Source organism: Trachemys scripta, chromosome 2, assembly GCF_013100865.1.
Source record: "Trachemys scripta elegans isolate TJP31775 chromosome 2, CAS_Tse_1.0, whole genome shotgun sequence".
In the NCBI taxonomy this organism is placed as follows: domain Eukaryota; kingdom Metazoa; phylum Chordata; order Testudines; family Emydidae; genus Trachemys; species Trachemys scripta.
In genome coordinates this window covers 136,366,715-136,393,703 of record NC_048299.1, presented here as the reverse complement: position 1 = coordinate 136,393,703, position 26,989 = coordinate 136,366,715, and the positions used below count along the sequence as shown (strand labels likewise).

The 26,989-nt window shown below is 40.7% G+C and overlaps 1 protein-coding gene across 1 annotated transcript in view; it reads left to right on the top strand.

Moving 5' to 3' along the window:
- The window catches only part of CDH12 (cadherin 12), a gene marked incomplete in the record, with an annotated part of 562,961 nt that overhangs the window by 443,404 nt on the left and 92,568 nt on the right, over positions 1-26,989 (top strand). Inside the window, 1 exon segment of the mRNA XM_034761583.1 lies at positions 21,724-21,843. Coding sequence (XP_034617474.1) covers positions 21,724-21,843 — 120 coding nt within the window.

Below are 26,989 nucleotides of genomic sequence, written 5' to 3'. Positions count from 1 at the left end.
GGGTCCTGCGACATGGAACCCATGAGTTTTTTGCAACTCTACCCCAGAATTGCAAGCTTTATTTATCTGGGACTCCTGATTGGTTGATACATGCATTTATTTGTAATCACTTTCAAAATCTGGACTAAACAGTTCAAACAACCAAGCCTTCACGCACAATGCTTGTATCGAATGCAAATCACAAATAAAGGCAAAGTCTTCTGAACTGCCACACTCTGTGGATGACATTTATTTCAGACCCATATTTCTTTCTGTCCTGTGTAAACCTGCAGTTATCTCACTATTAAGTACTGTGTAAATTATTTGACATTTGAAATGCTGGGGTGTGAAACTCAGCTCATGAACAACTTTACGCATTAAAGAAATGAACATTATGCTAAGCTTCCTCCTGTGCTCTGTGTCACATCCATCAATTTAGGTCTGTTTGTCACAATTTAAAGGCCTTTGTCACACCTTCAAGGTCTCCAGGGAGCTACTGGATGGGAAAAGTGTGTGCTGGTGCCTAAATGGTTTTAAAATATTTCATCCATTGGTACTGTTTCAGCTGGTACTTGGAGGATGGCATGGATTTTGAAAGGCATTCAGCATATAATAATGAATGCTGTGTATTTGAATGTCATTACAACCATCTAGTCACATTAATTTTCAAATACCAGATATCAATTCCAGTATATTACAGTCCTCACTGAACAGACTAAGTGTGGTAATCACACAACCTCTGTTCAAGCTTGCTGAGAAGCACGTTTTGATCATGGTGAGGCTGATACTGCTTTATGGAGGTGGATTGTGCTTTTGGTTTTATTCTGTGCTGCATATTTTCACCCCAAAATACCAAGAACTAAATCCATGAAGGGATTTTGGTACCTAACTGCCACTTTAGGTGCCTTAAGTCCAATATTTAGATCCTCAAAACCCCTGCTGAGTTGCTGTTTAACCCTGTAGGCCAGTGGTGGGCAACTTGCGGACCGCACACGGCGCGTCAGGGTAATCCACTGGCGGGCTACGAGACATTTTGTTTACCTTGATCACCTACAGGCACAGCCACTTGCAGCTCCTAGTGGCCGCGGTTCGCCAATGGGAGCTGCGGGAAGCAGCACGGGCCTCAGGGACCTGCTGGCTGCCATTTCCCGCAGCTGTCATCGGCTGGGAACGATGAACCGCGGCCACTGGAAGCTGCGGACAGTCAATGTAAACAAACTGTCTTGTGGTCCACCAGTGGATTACCCTGATGGGCCACAGGTTGCCCACCACTGCTGTAGGCACCTAAGTTTCTACCAAACAGCTTAGTGCCTAAATCCCAGAAAGGTTCTCAAACTCAGTCTCCCCCACGAGCTATCTAGTCTGCAGGGCCCAGTCTGGTAGACACTCTTAGGGCACACCTAACTCACACAAAACATTGCTGAGGAGGAGGTGGTGCCCCCCCATATTTAAATATTTATTGGAGCAGGGACTGGACCCTGCTTCTCCCCAGTGTTCTAACCATGGGAATATAGTGCCATTTTTTTCTCTCTCTGGCCCAATGACCATTTAAATATTGTATACAAAGTTGAAAAGCTTCAGCAGAAGACATCATGAGAAGTCCACCCTACACTATCTCACGGTCCATTGGTTAGAGCAGTGGTTCTCAAAGCCAGTCCGACGCTTGTTCACGGAAAGCCCCTCCCTCAGCCCAGTCCAGTCCCACCAGAGCTGCCGCAGCGGGGGAGAGGAACCTCTCCCCTGGCCCGAAGCTGCTGCGGTGAAAGAGGGCTGGGGTGGGAAGAGTCCTCTCTGGGCTGGGGGTGGGAGGAGTCACTGTAGCCAATCCCCTCATCCCTGGCCCAACCCCAGAGCCTGCACCCCCCCACACACTCCAACCCTCTGCCCCAGCCCAGAGCCCCTTCTCACACCCCAAATCCCTCATCCCAGCCCCACCCCAGAGCTTTCACCCCAGCCAGAGCCCTCAACCCCCCTGCACTCCAACCCTCTGCCCCAGTCCTGAGCTCCCTCCCACACTCTGAACCCCTCGGCCCCACCCCCACCACATTAATTTTGTTATGTGCACCAATATGGCAGTGATGTGTCACACATCACCGCCATATTGGTGCACATAACAAAATTCATTCCGCACATGGACGTAAAAAATTAGAGGGAACATTGAGTGTGGGGTGCATTTTACACTGCTTTGCTGTCATATCATCCACTCCTGGCCTGCTTACACACCCTTCAGCATGCAAATTCATTCCCAGCTAAAATACATGAGCACTCTGACCTGTCACTCATGAATTACATGTAAGGAAACACCCACAAATTCTTAATACCAGCCTTGTTTCCCCCAAAATATGCACCTTGTACTATCCAGCTCGTTACTGAACAATGCAAGTTTATGAAAGTCTGTCATTTCATCAAAGGAAAATAATATATTCACCAGCCTTGTTATCCCAAATGGAGTTTCCCACACACTTTAATCCAAACACACCGGTTAAGATAAAACAGTATGATAAATTTAAGTGATTACAAATGATGATACATAAAAGTCAGGATTGGTTACAAAAGAAAATAAGAGTAATACCAAACTTAACAATCTACGTGAACTTAAAAGCAAAAGCTTTTGTCTCACCATACATTGCAGTAAATATCACAGCCTGGGTCTCCTTTCAGCCTGGGACCCCTCCTCCTTAGCTCAGCTCTTTGAGAGCCATTGACGTCATGAGCAGAGATGAAGGAGCAGAGAAGAATGCAATCAAGCGTTTTCCTCCCATCTTCATAATTCAATTCCTTGTGCTAGAAACATCTTTGCTGAGTCATGGTGACACACAATCAGTTGTGGATTTGACATTTGCACCATCCCTGTGATAAAATGTCATTTTTTGTCTACACCCTCCCCTGGCTGGAGAATGACGCTTAAACAGGTGATAGCTCTGTAACACTTGGCTGGGAGTGCTAGTGTGACTGTCTCTGAAAAACTGGTTTGGGCCTGCTTTTCTTAAACTTGGAACATGTTACAACAATACTATATAGCAGAATCTTGTAACTTGTACATTCAGTGTTGATGCACATATTTTACCAGATTATGAGTTTTCAAATGATACCTCACAAGGTATACTTTGTACAAGATTTATCATAGTTTTCTAAAAGTGGTGAACATAATAATGTAGACCATCACAGTCCTGTAACCACAGAGCTATTGGGTGATGGAGTATGGCCAGCACCTTTTTTTAGGTACCCATCTCGCTCCCTGTATTGTACAGGGAGCCTGGGCTTCTAACAAGAGTTTGTGGCTGCCACTATGCATCAGGGTGCCTAAATTAGGCATTGCAATGATGAGTGCAAGACCCCTTTATGGTTCTAACACTACAATTCTCCAAATGAATGGGACAACTCCTGTTTAAAGCTAGGCACGTAGTGAAGTCACTTGGTGAAATCAGGGCTTAATGCGGTGCCACTCTGATCATGATGATAAAAACAAACAAAATGTCAAATATAGGTTTCTCTATTCCTTAAATTCTATTCTTTTTGAAACACCAGTCTGAGTGGCAGCTGGGGTAGTTTTGGCTTTTCACACATTTAAATTACATGAGTGACAGTGCCTTGGTCCACAGAATTGAGAATGGAGGGGACAAATCACTCTAAAAAGGCATATATTTTAAATGGCTGGGTACCAAACCTAGTATTTCCTAATTGGGTCTTGTGCTTCTCTCCCAGTACATTATTTCTAGCAGTTATTTATACCCAGCTGCTTCTTCATGTGCATTTTTGGGTACAGCTTATTAACTGCTATTTTGAGCTCCTTGCTTTCTTCAGATGTGCAATTGATGTAAATGTTATGGCAGCCCTGGGACTGTGTATACAGCTAGATTGTGTTATAAATACATAAATAATTGCAATTAATAAAAAATAATGAAATTAAATAATTATTCAAGCAGACAGAGTCACCAATAGCTTAGACACATTTTTAGTGGCTTATATTTGACTGATCACAATGGAAGAGGAAAAACGAATGCCTAACTAGTCTCTAAACAATACAATTGTCTGAAAACAAAGATCCTAGTGTTATATTTTTCCACCCTGCACTCATACCTCTGTCCCAGCTACCAGCATCCAAGGGGAAAAGGGGAACTGGCCTCAACAATTTGCAATGCAAAGGTAGTGTTATAAATTTATATTTCTGCCAGTGAGGTAATGGGTTGACTCTTAAGTGTTCAGCCATGAATGATTTACCCTTTAAACTACTTGGGGCATATTCTTCGAGTTTTGCCTTAAAATGTTGGTTTGTGTGCACAACCAACTTGCAAGAAATCCAAAACTGAACGTTTTGTAGATGCAATCAGAGTGTACTTGTGCTGCAGCCTAACTAAACCTGTTGTGAACTCCAGCCTTCACATTCCCCGCTCTGTCAGCAGTATAAATCAACTTGAGTTATTCTGGAGATATTAGAAATAGATTTAGTCATGCACTAAACACTGAAACTTGTGCCAATTGCCGCTAGCTGTGGGTGCACTGAAGGTATTAGCAAAAGGCTGCCACTCTTCATCAGTTATAATGGGGTATGGCAGCATTGCTTTTGTGGACATGGCTACTTCTGACAGCTAAGAGTGAAAAAAGTATTATATTCAGTGTGCTGTCTGGAATGCAAAACAGGACAAGAGTATGCCTTCCCAATTGTCTAGTATTCAAGATATTGATGGAGCCAGCAAGGTTGTGTTATTATCAGGGCAGCACAGCCGGGAATGCATAAACTAGAAACAGGCCTCTCTAAGTAAAATATTTCTTCCTCATATTACTTATGTAGGAGTCAGCTTCCAGAGTATATCTTCAGAACATATTATTGGTAATTTTTTTCCTATAAAAGATAAACCCCACAAGGGCAATGTCAACATCTCTCTTTACAGATGCACACGCTCACACAATGCTGGAGCTTTGCTGAAACTGTCAATGACAGGTCAGGGGAATGCGTTTTGAGACTGGGGGCGTCCTGATCTGAATTGCAATGTAGTGCTGCAGTGAGTCATAAATCTACTCTCCACGTTTTCTAAAGAGGAAAAAAAAACAAGGTAGGCAGATGTTGATTAGGTTTTGCTTGAGTTCAGAAATGAAGATGAACATTGTTTTGGATGTCAGGCAGCTATTCTGAGAAATATTGATGAGGAATATTGTTGCAAGTGTGAGGTTTCTGGGCTACCATTTCCCTTCTTCCTCAGTGTCCTTATGAAAAATATAAAAACTTAAAAACGAATGTACAATTGGCCTGATTTTTCAAAGGTGCTAAGCATCCTCAGTTCCCAGCACTGTGACAAACACACAATGTGTATAAACATAGAAAGGAAGAGTTTTTACAAATGAGGTGATGGCATATCTTTTAAACCTTCAGTACAGCCAGTTGCAGCTGAAAAAACAAACAAAAACAAAAAACAAGCACATATAAATAGCTGACAACTGAAGGTACAGTCCTTATTCACAGTGATTAGTTGGGACTAGTCATGAGCATATTTACTAAAAGGTGTTGCTAATGAACATTCACAGTTCATTCTTAAAAATGTTCAAGAGATCAAATAACCAAACTTAGTCAAATGTATTGTCTGAAGACAAAACAGTACCATATGAAAAGAAGACAAACATATCTTCCTTTGGGGAAGCAAATTTTTGCAACATGTTCACCTTACACAGAAATTGTGTTTCAAAGAGATACATGTTAGTGAGTAGTATTTGTACTATGATTTTATAAGTTACAAAACTCTTTACATTTCACTAAAATTCAACAAACAAGTTCCTTAGCTTGTTCTTATATCTGTTTTGGATGCTACATTCCAAACCAGGTGGCATAGAAGAACCTCCCAACCTATGCTGGGACACACCATTCATCTATCTTGGCTTTGACAGGCTTCCTAGTTTCTAATGCCAAAACTTACTTCAGCTTTGCAAAGTATTGTCAGATACTTGACATGGGTGAACATAATACATGGGGGGAGAGCATAATACATTCAGTTAACATAACTTCCCTATACATGTGTGTGTGTATGTATATATATATATATATATATATATATATATATATATTAGGGCTGTCGATTAATCGCAGTTAACTCACACGATTAACTTAGGAAAATTAATCACGAATAATTGCAGTTTTAATTGCACTGCTGAACAATAGAATGCCAATTGAAATTTATTAAATATTGTGGATGTTTTTCTATATTTTCATATATATTGATTTCAATTACAACACAGAATACGAAGTGTACAGTGCTCACTTTACATTATTTTTATTACAAATATTTGCACTATAAAAATAATAAAAGAAATAGTATTTTTCAATTCATCTCATACAAGTACCATAGTGCAATCTCTTTATTGTGAAAGCGCAACTTACAAATGTAGATTTTTTTTGTTACATAACTGCACTCAAAAACAAAACAATATAAAACTTTTGAGCCTACAAGTCCACTCAGTCCTACTTCTTGTGCAGCCAATCGTTAAGAGAAACAAGTTTGTTTCCATTTGCGGGAGATAATGCTGCCCGCTTCTTATTTACAATGTCACCTGAAAGTGAGAACAGATGTTTGCATGGCACTTTTGTATCTTACATTGCAAGGTATTTATGTGCCACATATGCTAAACATTAGTAAGCCCCTTCATGCTTTGGCCACCATTCCAGAGGACATGCTTCCATTCTGATGACCATAGTTACAAAATAATGCGTTAATTAAATTTGTGACTGAACTCCTTGAGAGAGAATTGTATGTCACCTCCTCTGTGTTTTACCTGCATTCTGCCATATATTTCATGTTATAGCAGTCTTGGATGATGACCCAGCATGTTGTTTTTTTAAAGAACACTTTCACAGCAGACTTGACAAAATGCAAAGAAGGTACCAATGTGAGATTTCTAAAGATAGCACTCAACCCAAGATTTAAGAATCTGAAGTGCCTTCCAAAGTCTGAGAGGGATGGGGTGTGGAGCATGCTTTCAGAAGTCTTAAATAGCAACACTCTGATGCGGAAACTACAGAACCCAAACAACCAAAAAAGAAAAACAACCTTCTGCTGGTGGCATCTGACTCAGATGATGAAAATGAACATGTGTCGGTCCGCTCTACTTTGGATCATTATTGAGCAGAACCCATCATCAGCATGGACGCATGTCCTCTAGAATGGTGGTTGAAGCATGAAGGGACATATGAATCTTTAGCAAGTAAATATCTTCCAATGCCGGCTACAACAGTGCCATGCAAATACCTGTTCTCGCTTTCAGGTGACATTATAAACAAGAAGCGGGCAGCATTATCTCCCACAAATGTAAACAAATGTGTTTGTCTGAGCGATTGGCTGCACATGAAGTAGGACTGAGTGGACTTGTAGGCTCTAAAGTTTTAAATTGTTTTATTTTTGAATGCAGGTTTTTTTGTACATAACTCTACATTTTTAAGCTAAACTTTCATGACAAAGATATTGAACTACAGTACTTGTATTAAGTGAATTGAAAAATACTATATTTCTTTTATTTTTACAGTGCAAATATTTATAATAAAAATAAATATAAAGTGAGCCCTGTATACTTTGTATTCTGTGTTGTAATTGAAATCAATATATTTGAAAATGTAGAAAACATCCAAAAATATTTAACTACCGGTAAATCATATTCTATTATTGTTTAACAGTGTGATTACTCGCAATTAATTTTTTTAATCACTTGACAGCCCTAGTGTGTGTGTGTGTGTGTGTGTGTGTGTATATATATATATATACATATACACACACATATGTTGTGTTAATACTAAGCAGATGATACCTATTGGTATGGCATATACTAGACCTAACATATATTAGCTAACAGTAAGCATTACCCCCATGAGCTAAGATTGCAGAAACGAGCCCTAAGAAACTAGAGGTATAATTACCACCATATTATGTGAGCACCTTCCAGAAGTGCACTAAACAGCATGACTTCACATCTGCTACATAGTGTTTGTTAGATCATTCTCTCCCCAAGGGAGAAGCATGTGCAGTAGAGAGTCATGTTTTCTTGGGGTTTTAGGTTTGTTCGTATACATGTTGCTTTGCGTTTATATTAGGAGAAGGGCAGGTAAAAGAAATGCACCATGAATTTTCAGTGGAAGGTATTGAGGTTTGTGGTGGTCCCTAGATCCTGGGGGATTCCATGCACCATCTCAGAGCAGCCCACAAGAAAATTCTGGCTCCTGCACAGACTAACTTTACCCTTATTGTAGAGAGGTCCATTGTGCTAAACGAGCAAAATTGTTGACCATGGTCTTCATCAAAGATTTTTAAGCAACTTTTTAGATACCCTGAGCCCAGGCCATGGAACACTTTGGACATAAGGACTGAGACCCTGAACCTCATTCAAAATTCTATATGAAGCCAGTGCAGAGAGTGAAGGACAAGTTTGATGTGCTCATGGTAGCCTGTGTTACTAAGGAGATGCATTACAACATTCTGTACTAGCCAGAGTTTCCTAAGTGCTGAAGGCTTCATGTCCACGTATATCATATTGCTCTAGTCCAGTTAAGTGATGAAGGCATGAATAAATGAAGCCATATCCTCATTCTGTAGAACGGAATGCAGTCTTCTAGCCAACTGGAGATGATAGAAAGCATTACTTATGGATGCTGCTATGTGAGATCTTAGTGTCTGCTAAGAATCTGAGACTACTCCTAGACTGCAAACTGAATTGATCAATTTTGGATGTGTACAGTCAACCAAAGGAGACTGCACTGTTGCTGAAAACTCTTCAAAATGCTTTCCTACCAGTATCACCCCTGACTTGCTCAGGCCAGCTTCAGCCAGCTGTTTTTCATCCATGAGCTGACCTCATCTAAGCAGCTGGCCATCGTGGTGCTAATGGTGTGGTTATTTGTAGTAAAAGGTTGGTAGAGCTATGTGTCATCTGCATGTTCAGGGCACTTGAGTCCATGTTGTCTGACCAGTTTATCTAGTGGCTGCATATATATGTTGAAAAGGACTGGACAGAGAATTGATGCTTCTGGAACACCACAAGTGAGGGGTCTTGTGGTGGAGATGTATTTTCACATCACTGATTGTTGGATGCATCTCTCAAGAATGGACTGGAGCCATTGTAGTGCATTACTCTGAAACCTTTCCACCTCTCTCAAGTGAGACAGCAATATCTTGTGGTCAGCAGTGTCAGATGTTGCAGAAAGGACCAACAGGAAAAGAGTGGATGTCTGTCCTCTGATCATGGAGAGGAGAGGAGATCATCCATCAGTGCCACTAAAGCAGTTTCAGTTCTGTATCCTGGCCAGAATCCAGACACTGCTTGATCTAGAATTAGATGAGCTTGTAGTTTGCCTTTGGATAGCTTCTATCAGGAATGGAAGATTTGACACTGGGTGGTAGCTGGCTAGAACTAGTGTACCTAGGGTGGGTTTTTTGAGTGTTGGTCAAACTAATCCATATTTGAAGGAGGAATGGAAGATTCCTATAAGATATGTTTTGTAGAGGAACCGCTTCTCTTATAAGTGAGTACTGTCAAAGCCCTTACCTGGATCCTTTTGTGCTGCAAGGCATAGAGAGTTTGACCAACCTCACTAATTGTGGCTCCTAAAGTCACATAAACTTCAATGTGTTAGAGGTGAGCTGTGTGAAAAAAAACATATTGAGAGAAGCAACCTGAGATGTGCACAGAGATGCTATGGGCTCTGGTAGAAGCTACTGGTGAGAAAAGGGTTGGTGATTAGTCCTTTTTTATGCAGTTTTTATTTTATTTTAATTTTAGAGACTTATTTCTGTTGGGATTGTATAACTTTAAATAATAGTAGATATGAAAACTTTATTAGTCCTGTGACCTCATTTTTACCCCTAAAATACATAATATTTTGTTCTGGTCCCAGTGAACTAACTTCTCAATTCTGTGGCCTTATGATTTTCAGATAATCCCTTTTCATTTCTGAGGAATAATGTCCAGCAAATAAAAAAGCTCAACAGGTATTTCCTGGTGGTTAGCTGTATGTTTAAAAAAAAGAAAAAAGAAAAAAAATCACACGAAAGGTAAACCACCCCAGTTTTATGCTGTGTTGCGAATGTTTCTCATTATTGTATACAAGTATTTGCTACAATGTAATGATTTTCCAGATCCACAAATGTCCATGCTATTTCCACAGTGAGGTTTGTGACACACATGGCTACAGTAGTACTGTAGTGAACTAGATTGTACCAAGGGTTAGTACACTAGCCATTCATTTCTGGAGACTTTGGATTAATTGTCATTTAGGGCACAAGTTTCTGTGTGTTTATGGCTCTATACTTATAGGTTTGAGCAGTCTGGCCTGATCTAGCCAATCACTTTAAAACATACTTCACTTTAAGCATATGAGTAGTCCCCTAGTACTTGTAGAAATGAACATTTAATTTTTAGAATTATTTGTGGCCATAATATCAGACAGTATCAGCATTCTATTTGCTGGGTGGGCCAAGGGCTGGAAATGCTGCAGATCCAAACTGTGTGAGATACTTCTCTGAGCACCTACTTTACTTGCAGTAATCTTGATTTTAACTTCTGTTTCAAGGTCCTTATTTCCATGAGCATCCACTTTACAATGCACAACCCTTGGCTTTCTATGTAGAAGTTCTCCTAGCCATCCTAAGATCACCCTCATGAACGTTTACAATACTTTTCTCTGTCTTTGGTCAGAGTGGTTTAAATCATGGATTATGATCCTGTTCCATTTAGAATCAACATGTCTGAAGCAACCATCTGAAATACACTAGTCCTCCAATGTCATTTGCTGTTACTTTAAAATAAAAATACTCCTGATGAACCATTAGAATGTCCATTTTCTTAAGCCTTTAAAGTTATTTGGCATTTCATAGCATTTTAATGTAGCCTTTTCCCACCCTTAAAAAGAAAGAGCAAGGGCTGAAGCATATCAGTCTGTTTCCCTGTATTTTACAATCTCTAAAACAAAGATTTCCAAATTACAGATCAAATATTAATGATATAAAACTTCATTTTATTCTGAATATAGTCTGACATATCTACAGTGGAAGAAATTATAGTTTGTTTATTTTGTCCCTTTTATTATGTTTGTGTATTAATAAAGATAGAAAAATAAAATGATGTTTTTTTATTAAAATGCCTGCGGATGTAATAAATTTAACCCTCCATCACTGCTTAGTAGACAATGAATATTCGCTGCTATATTGCACTGTATTATGGAGTGGAGAAATACCGTATTTTCCGGCGTATAAGACGACTGGGCGTATAAGACGACCCCCAACTTTTCCAGTTAAAATATAGAGTTTGGGATATACTCGCCGTATAAGACTACCCCTCTTCCAACGCACACCAAAAAAAAATTAAAAAAACATCAGATTTGATTTCAATATGATAATTTTAATTCAAATGCTTATGACGTGCAGGTACTTAGCAGGAAAACTGTCACTTATAAACATAAGGCTGTTTGTCATCAAACATGTAAACATAAAACAGTGCAAGTGGATTAAACTTTTCCTAATTCACTCTAAAGCTGAAAGGAAGGATAAGACAATAAGCCCATGGGAGCTGCCATGCTGTTTGTTTTCTAAGCTGTCAACCAAACTGGAACTGATGATGATAGGAGGAAGATAACAAACAAGAGAGAGAGAGCAAGTGCTGGGCAAGTCCCTGGCGAGTTAGCAACGCCCATCATAACTGCAAGCTACGGTATTTTTACAGGTTTTGCTGGCGTGACAGTTTCCCTTTAAAAGCCTTCAAAATCCTCCTGTTCGTCATCTGATATCCTAAGTACATCAATGACATCTTGTGATACATTTGTAAGGCAGTCATCGTATGGATCGAATTCCGTATCAGATGGTGTGGTCTCAGCTTCGGCTTCCTCTTCATCTTGCCACAAGTAGTCATCCTCCATACCATCTAATGAATTTGATATGCCACACTTCTTGAAAGACTTGATTACTGTTTCTGCATCAATATCATTCCAGGCTTTTATGACAAACTTGCACAAAACATCCAACTGTGGAGCACGCATGTTTCCTCCTTTTGTGAATAACTTTTCGCCGCTAACCATCCATTCATTCCACTGTTCTTGAATGCGATCTTTAAATGGCTTGTTTAGGCACACATCCAGTGGCTGTACCAACAATGTCAATCCTGCAGGAATAACTGCCGCATCTGTGTTTAGTCTTGCAAGCATTTCTTGGTGCTGGGAGTTAAATGAGCCCTGAACATATCCCACACCAATAGACTACATTTTTGAATAAGTCCACCTGGTCGCCTGCTCCATACATTATCAAGCCATAGCTTTACCCCTTCTTCATCCATCCAGCCTTTTTCATTCACATGTACAAAACAACCAACAGGGAACTTGAATTTCGGCATTGTTTTTCTTTTAAAAATGATCATTGGTCTCAGTTTGGCGCCATCAGCTGTGCATCCTAGTACCACTGTAAAACTGGACTTCTCATGTCCTGTTTTAATTAAAATTGTTTTTTCACCTTTTTGATGGACAGTTTTATTTCCAACCATATCAAAATTCATTGGAGTTTCATCCATATTTCCAATACTACTTAACGCATAGCCATGTTTAGTGCGCTGTTGTATTACGTATCGATGGAAACTATTTACTTTGCTATCAAGATCTGCAGGTAATTTTGGGGCAATTTTCATCTTTTGCCTCAGTACCATATTATGCCTTCCCATGAATCTAGTACACCAGGATACAGTGGCCTTAAATCTGTTGCTGTGATCTGGGTTAGATTTGGCCCACTGAAGTGCAAACAAATGTATTTTATTTCGTGTCACTACATAACCGTTTTGGCGATGCTCATTCACCATGTCTGCTACATGTTTTTCGAGTTCTGGCCAATGTGGAGTGCCTCTTCTTAATGCACACTTACCCCTTGGCATACTCTTTAATGCTTTTTCATTTGCTTTCCAGTCCCGAACCATCTTTTCTGTTACTCCATATTGTCTTGCAGCAGCGCAGTTATTATGTTCCATGGCAAAGTTTACAACTTTAAGTTTGAAACTGGCTTCATATTTTTTTCTTCTTGCTGGTGGAGCCATGATGGGGTTTTGACTGTTGGACATTTGTATACTGTACTGTATGTACTGGTGCTATACTGTATGAACAGGTACAGATACTGGTGCTGTACTGTATGTGGTACCCAGTATACAACAACCAGCCAATCACGGCAAGCGATGTACCTTACCGGCGATTGGCTGGTTGTTGTATACAAAGCCTGCTTGGATTGGTCAGCTCTCCCTGCCTGCCCAGCCCTCCCTGTCTCCAAGACTATCAGAGCGGTAGCACAAACACGCCTCTTTCACCCGTCTGGCCCGCCCTTGTATTCTATTACCTCCTTCTCTGCCTCTCAGATCTCGCACATGCGCGCCTGCGCCGCTTCACTGCAGTCCTCAGGAGCGAGATCTGAGAGGCAGAGAAGGAGGTACGGTAATAGGATACAAGGGCGGGCCAGACGGGTGAAAGAGGCGTGTTTTTCTGGGCACAGCGCCGCTCTCTTTTTTCCATACCCCGGGCGTCCCGGACACCTGCAGCTTGCTCCGCCCTTCACTTACACCTTCCCGGTGAGGCGCCCCCTCACCTCGTCATCGGGCGGGGATGCGGCCGCGGCCGTTTTTGAGCTCCCCCCACCATATGCGGCGACCGTAGATTCTCCAGTCCGGCTCGGAAGTTTCAGCACCCGCCCTATAAGACGACACCCGGCGTATAAGACGACCCCCGACTTTTGAGAGGATTTTCCTGGGTTAAAAAGTAGTCTTATACGCCAGAAAATACAGTAACTAAGTTATAAAGGCTGATTTTATAATTATTTTTATGCTTTACTATAAAACAGTACATTTGTTAGTCAGGCAAAATGGACAATGCTTAATAACATTGAAAAGATGAGAAACTAGTTTCAAAAAACCTGTTACTGGACATGTATGTGAGTAGTTGAAGAACCAATGAAGCCACATAAGAAAAACTAAGCAAGAAATGACCTTGCTGAAAAACACACACTATACATGTTCTCAAGTTTGTTTTTTTGGGGAGTTGGCAGGCGAATTAATAATGTCTAGATATTATTTTTCAAAACCAACACACACTGCTGTTGGGTTTCCCAAGCCTACCTGCATCTACTTGCCTGAGGAAAACACGACTAAGTGTTTGCCTTAATAAAAGTTTATTATTCACCAGTTCTACCTTATTTTGAATAATTTAGCTGGTGTGTGTATGGAGAGAGTATGTGAGAAGGAATTTAAGGTAACATATATAGGCATCTAAAATTAAACATCTACATTGATACTTGGGCACCAAATTAAGCTGCATGATTTTTCAGAGGTTATGACTACCTGCAACTTCCATTTCCTTTGAAACTCATGGTACTTTTATTTAGGTTCCTAAACATGGGTATGAATTTAGGGGCCTAATTTTGGGCACTCATCTTTGAAAACATTGGCCTTAATCCCTTCAAGATAGAACAGGTTTCAGAAACAGGTTCTTTTTCAGGGGAAACAATTTTTATTGTTGCTTCCTTTATCAGCAGTCCTATCAATATTTCACAACCATGGCCAGTTTTCTAACAGTCCAAAATATTTTTCCAGCAGAAAGCTTTTGTTTAACATGATACAACTGTTAGCAATGTTAAAGATTAGGACCTCCAGGGACTGAAACTAATTTCAGCTGGGTTCACTCTGGTCTCTTTTTATTTAATACTTATGTGTATAAAGCCTCATGCATGCAGCAAAGATAAATGAGCAGGTCAAATGGCATGGTCACCTTTTTTTGTCTGTAGTGATAGTCGGAGAAAAAATATGAAAATAACAAACGTGCCCAATAAAATCTGTTTAATCTAATTTGGGACTGCAAGCACTGAAATGCAATCATAAGTGTATGGTTAACTCATGACATCACTGCAGGACATAGTTACGATTGTTTTGTATCTTAATAGGGCATTTCTTACCAAAGTATGTTTGAATTTATTTTAATTGCAACTGCTAAATTTCCTGGGTTTTTATTGCTTGATTTGTCAAGAATTGCAATATTGCTATAATGTTTTTATCCTTCAGTGTTACTGATACATACATTCAACCTTCAATCCACCATAACATAGGTTTTTGGGGGATTGTTTTGTTTTTTTGTTTGTCTGGGAATATATAGTGAGGTTCCAATCTGATTCCCTTTTGCTTCACTGGGCATTGGATTGAGCCCTTAAACAATGTTATACTGCTGTATCCTAGTGAATCTTAAGACTCTTTTGTGCTGGACTTTCTTTTCTTTCAGATCACTGTGTGAAATTAAATACTATGCTGCATGTGCTGTAATAGCTAGGCATAATGGGTTGAGTTAAAGGCAGAGTTTGCACTCTATTAACTCCAAATTTCTTTATTTTGTATGAGTTTGTATCACAACTGTAATGTTGTATAAGGATAATGGGCCCTAATCATCGTTGGTGTCACTCTATTAACTTACATACATAGAATATGAATGTGAGAACATTTTGTGTGTAATCCAACAAATAAAAGATCAAATTCTTACTCAGGCAAAAGGCTCATGAAAGCTATACAAGCTTTGCCTAAGTAAGACCAATGTAAAGACTGCAAGACTTGTCAAATGTAATAGTGGGGTCCCACAGAGGTCTCTCCTGGATCTGGAACTAGTCAACATTTGCATTAATGACTTAGCTAATGGAGTGGACAGTATGTGTATAAAATTTGAGAATAACACCAAACTGGTGGCACTTTGGAGGATAGGATTACAATTCAAAATGACCTTGACAAATTAGAGAATTGGTCTGAAATCAGCAAGGTGAAATTCAATAAAGACAAGTGCAAAGCACTTCATTTAGGAAGGAAAAATCAAATGCACAAATATAAAATGGGGAAAAGCTGGCTAGATAGTAATGCTGCAGAGAAGGAGCTGGGGGTTATACTGAATCACAGACTGAAGATGCGCCAACAGTGTGATGCAATTGTGAAAAAGGCCAACGTCATTCAGGCATGTATTAACAGGAGTGTCATACATAAGAGACAGGAGGTAATTGTCCCACTCTACTAGACATTGGTGAGCCCCTTTCTGGAGTATTTTGTCCAGTTTTGGGTAATACACTTTCAGAAAGATATGGACACAATGGAGAGAGACCAGGGGAGAGCAACAAAAATGATAAAAGGTTTAGAAAACCTGACCTAAGAGGGAAGGTTAAGAAAACCCTGGGTATGTTTAGTCTTGAGAAAAAAGTACAGAGGTAGGCTCTGATAACAGTCTTCAAATATGTTAAGTACTGTTATAAAGAGGATCAATTGTTCTCCATGTCCACTGAAACTATGCCATGATTTAATGGACTTAATCTGCAGTACGGGACATTTAGGTTAGATATTAGGAAAAAAATATTCTAACTATAAGGGTAATTAAGCTCTGGAATAGGCTTCCAAGGGAGATTATGGAATCCTTGTCATTGGAGGTTTTTAAAAAACAGGTTGGACAAACATCTGCCAGGGACAGTCTAGGTATATTTGGTCCTGCCTCAGTGCAGGTGAGGTTGAAATAGATGACCTTTTGAGGTCCCTTTAAGCCCTACATTCCTATGATTCTATGAATGTACCTGATCACAGTCTGCCTTGCTTTTTATGAGTATAAACTGAGGAAAACTAGCATATTGGAAGCTGTACTATAAGGTACACTATAATTAAATCTATCTTATGAACTGAGCACCTAATGATTAAAAATAATACCAATGATGGTGATAATTATAGATGCCATGCTGTAGTTGTAAAGGCTAGAAATGAAGTGTTACTGATTAACTAAATCAGCACCAGTAATTTTTTTTTGATGAAATGTCTTGAAGTAAAATCAGATTTATGATATATTTTTCCTCTTTGCCGCTAGAGTGTATCAGCTAGTATTGATTTTAAATTGCAAGCTCAATACAGTATTAGAATTTCAGCTAAAGGGAAAAAAATCCAGGGAATGGATCAATGTTATGTACTATTTTTAAGGTGTATGTGAGCTGTATTGAACCAGAGTTTCTAAATATTAATCCGTAATAGAGCTTCAGGTGTATTTTCAAATGCAAGACATTACATTTCTGGTATTTTGAGCTCCAGAGTGCATGAAGCAATCCAAAAATTTTATCTATGTAATACACTGGCAAAATGTGGATTGCATCCCCTTCTGGTAGCTGGCCAACTAGATGATAAAAATAAAGGAATTATTCTTTTAACTCAACTATTGGAGGGCTATGCTGTAGTGCTTGAAAGCCCCCTAAAACTGTTCTGATAATACATATGAGGGGGCCGTTGTGGCCAAGATTTTCGAAAACAGGAGCCTAAAGTTAAGTTTAAAATCTTGGTTGATTTCAGTGGGACCTACTTAGTGCCCAACACTTTTGAAAATCAGCTGACATATATTGAGAAGCCCCAATGTAATTCACCATTTTTGAAAAATTGGATGTACCTCTCCATATGGGGTATGAGGAGAAAGCTATTCACTCTGGGGTACAAATTCAAGGTAGCCCCCCTACTGTTTTGTTAATGTTGGGAAAGAGCTTTGTTCTGTTACTCAGATAGTCTTGCTGCCTATATGGGGTAGATAGTCTCCTATTTCTCTTAAAACATGCTATTGAAGTCTGAAATGGGCTTCCCAACTCCTTTTCTCTTTCCCTCACAACAGCAACCAACCTGAAATTTAGGGGACAGTGTGGAGGGAATGGGTTCAAAGGAGGAGATCTGTTTGGGGAGAAAGAGCCTGAAGGACCAGCCAAGCTTTCAGTAAGAATACAAATTTGGGGATGTTTATTTAAATCAAACCTCTAAATCACCCAACTCTAATTCAAACCTCAGGATTCAGGGAATCAGATGATTGGGTTTGTTGTTTGAGATGGGAACAAAAACCAGCTGTATGAGGAAAGAAAGTAGAAGGGTAGGATAAGGGGGGGAATGACAAAAGAAACATTCCCTCAGTCAAAGAATGGAATAAACTGGAATTTTATGGTGGAAAGATAGTAAGATACTGTGTGGTGGGGAGGATATGTGACTGGATAAATAGACATAAGGGCATTTTTCAAGATAAAAGGCTCCATGTTCCATTGGCAATTAGGGCTGTATGTGGATTGTAGTTACTCGTATTTGTGTTTATTTGTATAAGTAGTTGGGGTTTATTTTTTACTAGCTTCTTTAATGGATCAGGGAATACCTAAAGTCATACAGATCACACTTTTACTAGCCCTATAAATGAATTCCTGAGCATCTCCCCTCCAAAAAGCTCACAGAAACTGTAAACTCTAATTGAAATACTGACACATCCCAGACATATCTAAATATTTCTGTTTATTCAGGTTCCTGTGGAACCCAAATGAACGGTCTTTTTACCCAATCCCATGAGTCATCAAGTCCTCAATCACTACAACTTAATACATTGTATATATTTATCCCATAGGTTATGCCCTGGTTTGGTATCAAGATTTATGACTGTGGCTGGATTGAGGATGTGAATTAATGTTCTAGTGTATTGTGAGTAACCTGGGTTGTGTTATATTTTTTTTGGCACTCCTGTTAGTGTAATTAAGCAGTAAGGGGAAAATCTTGCCTTTTCCTCTGCCATGCTAGTGGTCCCTTGGCAGAAGAACCAGTGAAGTTCTACTTTTCAAGGTGGGAGTTGAGGGGCACGATTCAGGAGGCACTATGAAGGATATACCATGCAATCCCTATGCATTCCCCTTCCCTAGTACAGAATTCAGCTTTGTTGGGGTTCCCTGCATTCCAGCAAGTGCTGACAGGTTTGGGACTGGCAGATCCCCTGCTACATAGACCCCTCTCTCTTCATCCCCCTGTTGTGGGAGTCCATGGAAGGTTTTGTATGTATTGTAAAACATGCTGATCCTTATCCTGGCATACAGAGAGAACCTCCATACCCAATGTCTCTCCCCTGACCCCCAGTAGAGCTACATAGCACACATTCTGTTATCTTGATTTTGTATTAGATGAGAAGTTTAGGCATAAATGTCTGAGTATACAGTGCTTCCATAATCATTATATTGAACTATGACTTTGATCTTCTGTGGCACCTCATGGTTTCTAAAATGTGACATTCCCCATCCTTCAGCAAATCAAAACTAACCTCACGGTTCTTCTGAAATGAGTCCAGATGATCTCTGCAGTACTATTTTATTTACTGCATCCCTAATCTTTCCGTTCATTGAAAGTTGACTCTAATTAATGTGCCCTCACCTTGTAAACATGACCAGCATTATTTTATAACTGGTTTTGCTAATCAAATTGCTTTTCATGAACTCTCACACTTTGCCATGATCATCAGTGTAGTACAGAAAAATCTCCTGTGGCACCTTAACATTTTGCTTTGGCCAATGACCATCTGTAAGGGCTGGTCCACACTAAGCCCCCGGTTCGAACTAAGATATGCAACTTCAGCTACGTGAATAACATAGTTGAAGTCGAAGTATCTTAGTTCGAACTTAAAGGTACTTACCGCGGGTCCACACACGGCAGGCAGGCTCCCCCGTCGACTCCACCTACTCCTCTCACGGAGCAGGATTACCGGCGTTGGCGGCGAGCACTTCTGGGATCGATTTATCGCATCTAGACAAGACTTGATAAATCGATCCCAGAAGATCGATTGCTTGCCGCCGAACCAGCGGGTAAGTATAGACATACCCTAAGTGTAGCAAATCTACAAAACTATCCAACAAGAAGTCAATTTATTTTCACTATCAGTTCTACTTCCTCCAGTGATGCTGGCAATCATAATTAGAGTTGTGTGGGAGAGTTTAAAAAAAAATCACCTCAAACTTTTCCCTTGACTATATTGGACTATCTTTCACTCTCAGATCAGATGTTTATTTTAAAGAAAAATAAACGTTGACATGCATATCACTGTTAGTGCTAGTACAATGATGATGCTTAAAAACTTTCCAATTGCCTTTATAGCTAATAATTTTGCAGCATTTGCAGTATTCCCTGGGTATTGTCTAGGGAATGCCAGGTGTTCTCAAACTTGCTGTAGTATACACCCCATCCTAACAGAAAGATTGTATGATGGACCACCGTGTCATGTGACCTTCCTTCCCATTCACTCCCCCCTCTATAAGTGATTGTTTAACATTATTTTGGCAACTACCACAATTAACTACATGGAGGAATAATATGAAAGTAATATACTTTTGCATCAGAAACATGGAGGGATAGCCAATTTGCTCTCTGTATACCACCCCATAGTTCTCTTCAGACCACCATTTTACAACTACTTCTCAATGTGACACAGAGGGGAAATGGAGTAAACTTACTCTATGAGTACCCCTATATGTATGGACACAAGGCAGACTATCTTACTGTAAACACGCCTGATATAAGTGTCAGATAAAGTACTCTATTTCTGCAGTATTCCTATCTGAAGCTGACTAAGGCAGGTAGATGAAACAAAACTCAAGCCTTGATTTCAAACCCAGCTTAGTGAATAGATTAATTCTAAAATGTACAGACTCCTTTTTGGACTTGTATTCTAGCACTAGAAAGTTTTCTTCTAGGAGGCCGCGCTCTAATTCTCATGGTATTTTGTGGTCTGGCTGCAGGCAGATCAGGTGGTTGTCTGCCTATACTGGTTTCAATGCCAGCTTATAAATTTTACTTTGCAAATGCCAGTTGGGTGCAAAAATGTTGGTTTTGCACATGCCATGAGCTGTGTCTAGCTTTCAACATGCACTTTAGGCACCCACATTCTAAATCTGGCACCATATTTTCACCAGTGTCCATTTTATGTGTGAAGGGAAGATTTTTGTAAATAAATAAATTTCTTCAAAGGTCTGATGCTATTGGTAATGGCAAAATGCCCATGGCAGGAGCAGGAGCAGGCCCCCTGCACTTTTAATATGTCTTTTCAGGCTTGGAGAAATCTTCTTCTTCTTATTATTATTATTGTAAGTGAGGTCTTTAGAACTAATATTATTCGTAAACATAACTGTAAAATCCCTGTTATTAGAAACAAGGGAGACAGATGACACTAAAGTGCTTGATACCCCCACTAAGTTGGAAACCAGAGTTTCCATGGTGAGCAGATATACAAAAGTAAGCAATATTTGTGGCTGTGTTACTAAACCTGTGGACAAAGAGGTCCAAATACACAATCTTGTCTAAAATTTAGCGCCTATATCCAAATGTAGACACCTAAATATGTGGCTTGTTTTTCAGTGGTGGTGAGCACTCACATGAACATCAGCAAACCCTGCTGATGATCTTGGTTTGCAAAGTGTGGGGGCTCCCAAGTTGCATTTGGAGTTTGGTGTCTATACAAATCCAAACGCTCAAAGCCAGATTGGTAAACTGTATGGTCCCAAGTGAGTGTGGTTAAAACTGTCAAAGCACACAAGAAATACCCTCCTCTCTAGCTCCCTCCCTCCCTTGCCTTTAGACATCTCTTGAAGGGGAAATTGATTATCCTGTTACTCCCACACCTATTTACATTTCCAAGGGTGGGCTTGCTTTCCCACACATCACCCCTCCCCTCCAACTTGCTGGTAAATGTCTTCTGAAGAGTGGATGCCTGCCCACCTTGCCTTCCCTTCCCCGTCTGCTGCAACTGCTACTTACATTTATGACAGTGTGGTGCTGAAACATTACACTGTTCTTTTCCTGTTTCCAAAGAAGCAAGAGCTACAGCAAATGCCCTCATCAAAAGGGGCTAAGCTATATATATGTCAGCAATATTCCTGATCTTTGTTTTCTTTTGGAAATTAAAACACCTGTATTCTTTTTTTCTAGGTGCATATGTGCTTCAGGTTAAAGCTACAGATGCTGACGATCCAACATACGGAAACAGTGCCAGAGTGGTTTATAGCATTCTTCAGGGGCAACCATACTTCTCCATTGATCCTAAGACAGGTAAATGTTTCATCGGCAACAATATTATCATTTCCCTTTCAAACATTTAAATTTTGATTAAACATCCAAGTGGGCAGCATTATTGGGGTGTATAGAAATAAATACCTAATGCTCTGATACACCCAAAGGCCAATATGTAGTCATATATTTGCTTTGTACGCAGACTGGGTTTTGAATAAATTTCAACCTGCCACATAGTTTGGAATGTTTAAAGTATGTATGTGTTGAAGAGGTCTTTCCTGAGGCACTCTTACTTCCACATTGTTAAGATTACTTCTGTCTTTAAGTACTGTTCAGTTTGTGTGTTCTCTCTTTTTTTTCCTGGATGTTTTGACTCCAAATCTCAAGTCTTCATCACGTTGACTCAATTTGCAGTCCGCTTGCCTAGAATGAAGAATACTTTAGCAGTGATTCTTGTGCTGCATGTTTTTAATTAGAAAATGTGGACAGCTGATTGGTCCCTGCCCTCTTCTTTTGCTGGGGCACAGGATATTGGTCTGAGGTTGTTAGATGTGTTGGCAGAGGAGAAAGGGAGACTGCAATATTTTATCGTGTTCTATATTTTTAAATGCCATTCCTGTTTCTATATTTAATAATTCAGTCAAAGAACCAAGAATGTACACACTAAATGCTACAAACTATATCTTGAATGTGTACAGGAATAGTCACCCATATGCCCCTTTCAGCAAATGGAATTTCTTCTCCCAGTGAAGCTGTACTTGAATGTCAGATGGCATGTTAAAGACTTTCTCACAGATTAATCAATAATTGAAGATGGGAGATGCACGACACTGTTAGTGCAGAATCTCCAAAGGTCACGTTCCTCTGTCACATGCTCCATTTAGCAGTAGATCATATTGCAGGCTGGCTCGATGACTCTACTTTGAAAATCAAAATCTGACTTTTTCAGACACCTGGAAAAAAATCTTAACCTTAATGCTTCTTTTTGGATTAAATCTTGTGGGAAATGGAGAGGAATTTAAAAGCGAACTGAAAAGCTTTAACCAGCCACAAGCTGAATTCAGGTGTCCATATTTCTCATGTAACACTTGATGATATCCCCACCAGCATTCCCTGAATTGTTTTAGCTCTTTGGGGTATATGCTGCCTTTTGTTACTCAGTATTGAGTGGAGCAGATGGGCAAAGCTTACACAAGAAGAGCCCTGGAAAGTCATGCAGAGGGGAAATCCCATATATCACACATCCACCATCAACCCCTCTGAACATGCTACTCAAGTGGAACTTATATCAGAAATGAGCATATAGATTAATGCTATTCTGAGCAACATTAACTTGCAATATACAAGGGTATATGCAAGCCACTAGAGGGGTTATATTCACACCAAGGGAACTGCTCACTAGGCTTACCATTCGTCCGGATTCCCCTGGACATGTCCGGATTTTTGAACTAAAAATAGCATCCGGGGGGAATTTGTTAATGTCCGGACTTCCCCCCCCCCATGCAGAGCACGCGCGGCTAACAGGGCAGCCGGATGGTGCCACTTACATGTGGCTCCGACAGCGAGAGAGAGTCCCTCCTCCCCCTGCAGCATAGCTCACTCACTCCCTCCCTGCATTCACCTCCGGCAGTCTGGAGCTCCTCCCCCGCTGCTGACCAGCATACCGGAGAACGGCTCAGACAGTTCCTGAGCAAGCTCCCAGAGAGACCTTAGGCGAACCGAAGGCCAACGACAAGGGGGCCATGGGGTTGGAGAAGGGGCAGGGAGGTTCTAGAGGGGGCAGTCAAGAGACGGGGGGGGTTGGGGGTTTGGAGGGGGGGCTTTCTGGGGGTGTGGATAAGGTTTTGGGCAGTCAGGGTACAGGTAGGGGGTGGGGTCCTGGGGGGCAGTTTGGGGGGGTCTTAGGAGGGGGCAGTTAGGGGACAAGAGGCAGGGAGGCTTAGGTAGGGGATGGGGTTCTGGAGGGCAGTTAGGAGCAGGGGTCCCAGGAGGGGGCAGTCAGGGGACAAGGAGCGGGGGAGGGGGGTTGGGAGTACTGAGGGGGGGGCTGTCAGGGGGCAGGAGTGGGGAGAGGGATCGGAGCAGTCAATGGGACAGGGAGCAGAGGGGTTTAGATGGGTCGGGAGTTCTGGGGGGGGGGCTGTCAGGGGGTGGGGAGTGGTTGGATGGGGCGTGGGAGTCCCAGGGGTCTGTCTGGGGGTGGGGGTGTGGATAAGGGTTGGAGCAGTCAGGGCACAGGTAGGGGGTAGGGTCCTAGGTGGCCAGTTAGTATGGGGGCAGGGTCTCAGGAGGGGGCAGTCAGGGGACAAGAGGCAGGGAGAATAGCTTTAACAGAAATAAGAAAAGATAGTGCTCCTGGCCCAGATAAAGTAAAAGTGAGCAATTTGTGGGATATTTTTAATTTAGACTCCTTAATACTTACAAAAATTTTTAATATATGGTTTCTAAATAGACAGGTACCAGATGAATTTAAGAAAAATAGAACGATTTTAATACCAAAGACACAAGATGAGGAGGAAATGAAGAAGTTAACATCTTGGAGACCATTGACAATTGGGTCAGTTTGGATTAGAATCTATACCAAAATATTAGCAAAAAGACTGGTGGAAACAGTTAAGATATGTAGTAGACAAAAAGGATTTATATCCGCCCCTGGGTGTGAGGAAAATATTGCTATATTAGATAATTTGATTAAAGGGGCTAAACGAAATGGGAATGAAATTGCAATAGTGTTCGTAGATCTGGCTAAAGCATTTGATTCTGTGGGACACGGACATATAATAGCCGGGTTGAGAAGATTTGGTATAGATGAACATTTTATAGATATTATTAGGGACCTTTATGATAATTGCACAACTAGGGTATGGGTGGATGATGAAGCTACTGAGTCTATTTTAATTAGGAGGGGGGTCAAGCAGGGTGACCCGTTGTCCCCAATTTTGTTTAATATTGCTATGGATCCCCTTTTAACTAGATTAGAAGTAGAAGGAAGTGGTTTTTATGTTAAGGGTAATAGTGTCACGTCATTGGCTTTTGCCGATGATGTGGCAATTTTAAATAGCTCATATAAAGGAATGATCAAAAATTTGGGTATCTTAGAGGAGTTTTGTAAAAATACTAATCTCTCTGTTAATGTGAAGAAAACGAAAGGCTTTCATATTTTAACTAAACATAAAACCTATGTAGTTAATCCTAAGGATAATTGGCAGATAGGGTCAGAGAAGATTGAATATGTTCAACCAGGGGATTTTGAAAAATATTTAGGGGCTAGAATAGATCCCTGGATAGGTGTAGGGGGACCGGTACTTAAAGAAAAATTGAAAGATTGGAGTGAGAATTTAATTAAGGCCCCATTAAAACCGGCCCAAAAAATATTAATTTTACAGACATACATCTTACCGAAGCTATTTTATAATCTTCTTTTAATAGAACCCCCTTTTAATCTTTTAGACGATCTTGATGTGTTAGTTAGAAAAATAGTTAAAGAGATTTTACATTTACCTCAGTGTACCACAGATGGAATATTTTATTCTAGAGGTAGGGATGGTGGTTTAGCTCTCACTAAGTTTAGTGTGCAAATCCCAAATATGTTAATTCGTAAATGGAGGAGACATATTGTCTCGAGAGATGATTGGATGGACCTATCTTATCTATATGCAGGAGAAAATCTTGTGGATAAAATATTGTCATTTAGTGCAGTAACATCTCATCCCAAGAAATGGAGGGAAGAGGAATTTTTAAGATGGTCGGAACTGAGATGTCAGGGAATAGGGATAAAATATTTTTAAAATGATTTAATTAGTAATTCGATTTTTAGAAACTCTAGTAAAGTTAAATCGTCAGCGTATATCGCAGCATTGCAGCTTAGGGCAAATATTTATCCTACTAGGGAGACACTAGCAAGAGGAAGAGGAGGTGTGAATGCTCTTTGTAGATGGTGCGGTAAAGTGCGGGAGACTGTTCCCCATATCTCAGGACAATGTTATAAGACTAAGAATGCTAGGATAAAAAGGCATAATAGAGTAGTGGCTGCAGTTGTAGATAAGGTTGGTAAATTAGGGTGGAAGGCAATGATAGAGCCCCATTTGAGAAATAGTAAGGGTGAGTTAAGAAAGCCGGATATTATATTTATAAAAGGAGATACAGCAGTGGTGGTTGATGTTACAGTGCGATGGGAGGATAATGCCGGAAGTTTGGAACAAGCCCACAGTGAGAAGGTGGCTTATTATCTTGCGTTAGAGGAAGAAATTAAAAACTTAACGGGAGGTAAAAATATCCACTTCTTTGGTTTTGTGCTTGGGGCGCGTGGCAAGTGGAGTGAAGGTAATAATGATTTGTTACAATTATTGGGAATGGACAGAAGTAAAAATTTTAAGGACAGTATATGTAGACTTGTTTTATATTCCACTATTGGTATGATGGCTATATTCAGTGACAGGTAAAGATCCCGGAATTTCCATTCCGTGTATCTTGCCAAAACTAAATTTTAGCTATTTTGGTTTCCATGCTCTAAATTTTCAAATTTTTAATATTGTTTTGAACATTAACATATTTAGTGTTATTTAATATCTGCCCTTCAATAGAATGGTTTTAACTATATAATAAATACTTATTAATGGATGAAATTCCAATTTAAATTATTAGTTTATTTTTTTTTTTTAACTACTGGATGTGGATGCGGACTGGCCACGTATAGTAACCAGGAAAGGGCAGGTAGTCACGCCTGTACATAAATAGGGGGTGAAGTCTTGGGGGGGGGGCAGTTAGGGGCAGGGGTCCCAGGAGGGGGCAGTAGGGTGACCAGATCACCCAAGACAAATATCGGGATGTGGGGGGGGGTAACATGGGGGGGGCGTGGCAGGGGGGTGGGGCCAAAAAAAAAAAACAACCCTTCCTCCGCAAGCGCTGGAGGGAGGCCCGGGAGACTCAGGGGAAGCGTGGGGCCGGGGTGAGTAACAGTCTGGCCTGGTCCCTTGCAGGCAGGACTCAGTTGGGTGGTTGGGAGAGGAGGGGGACGGCCCGCGGGGCCAGGCGGCGGCTGTTCTCACCCCCGGCCAGCGGGACTCGGGAGCAGCCGCTGCTGCAGCTCCCACTGCCGCGGGGGCAGGAAGCGGCCATGGCGCTCCGCGGCTGCAGCTCTGGCGCCCCCGAACCCCCGAGCCAGGGCCTGCTGCAGGGACCCAGC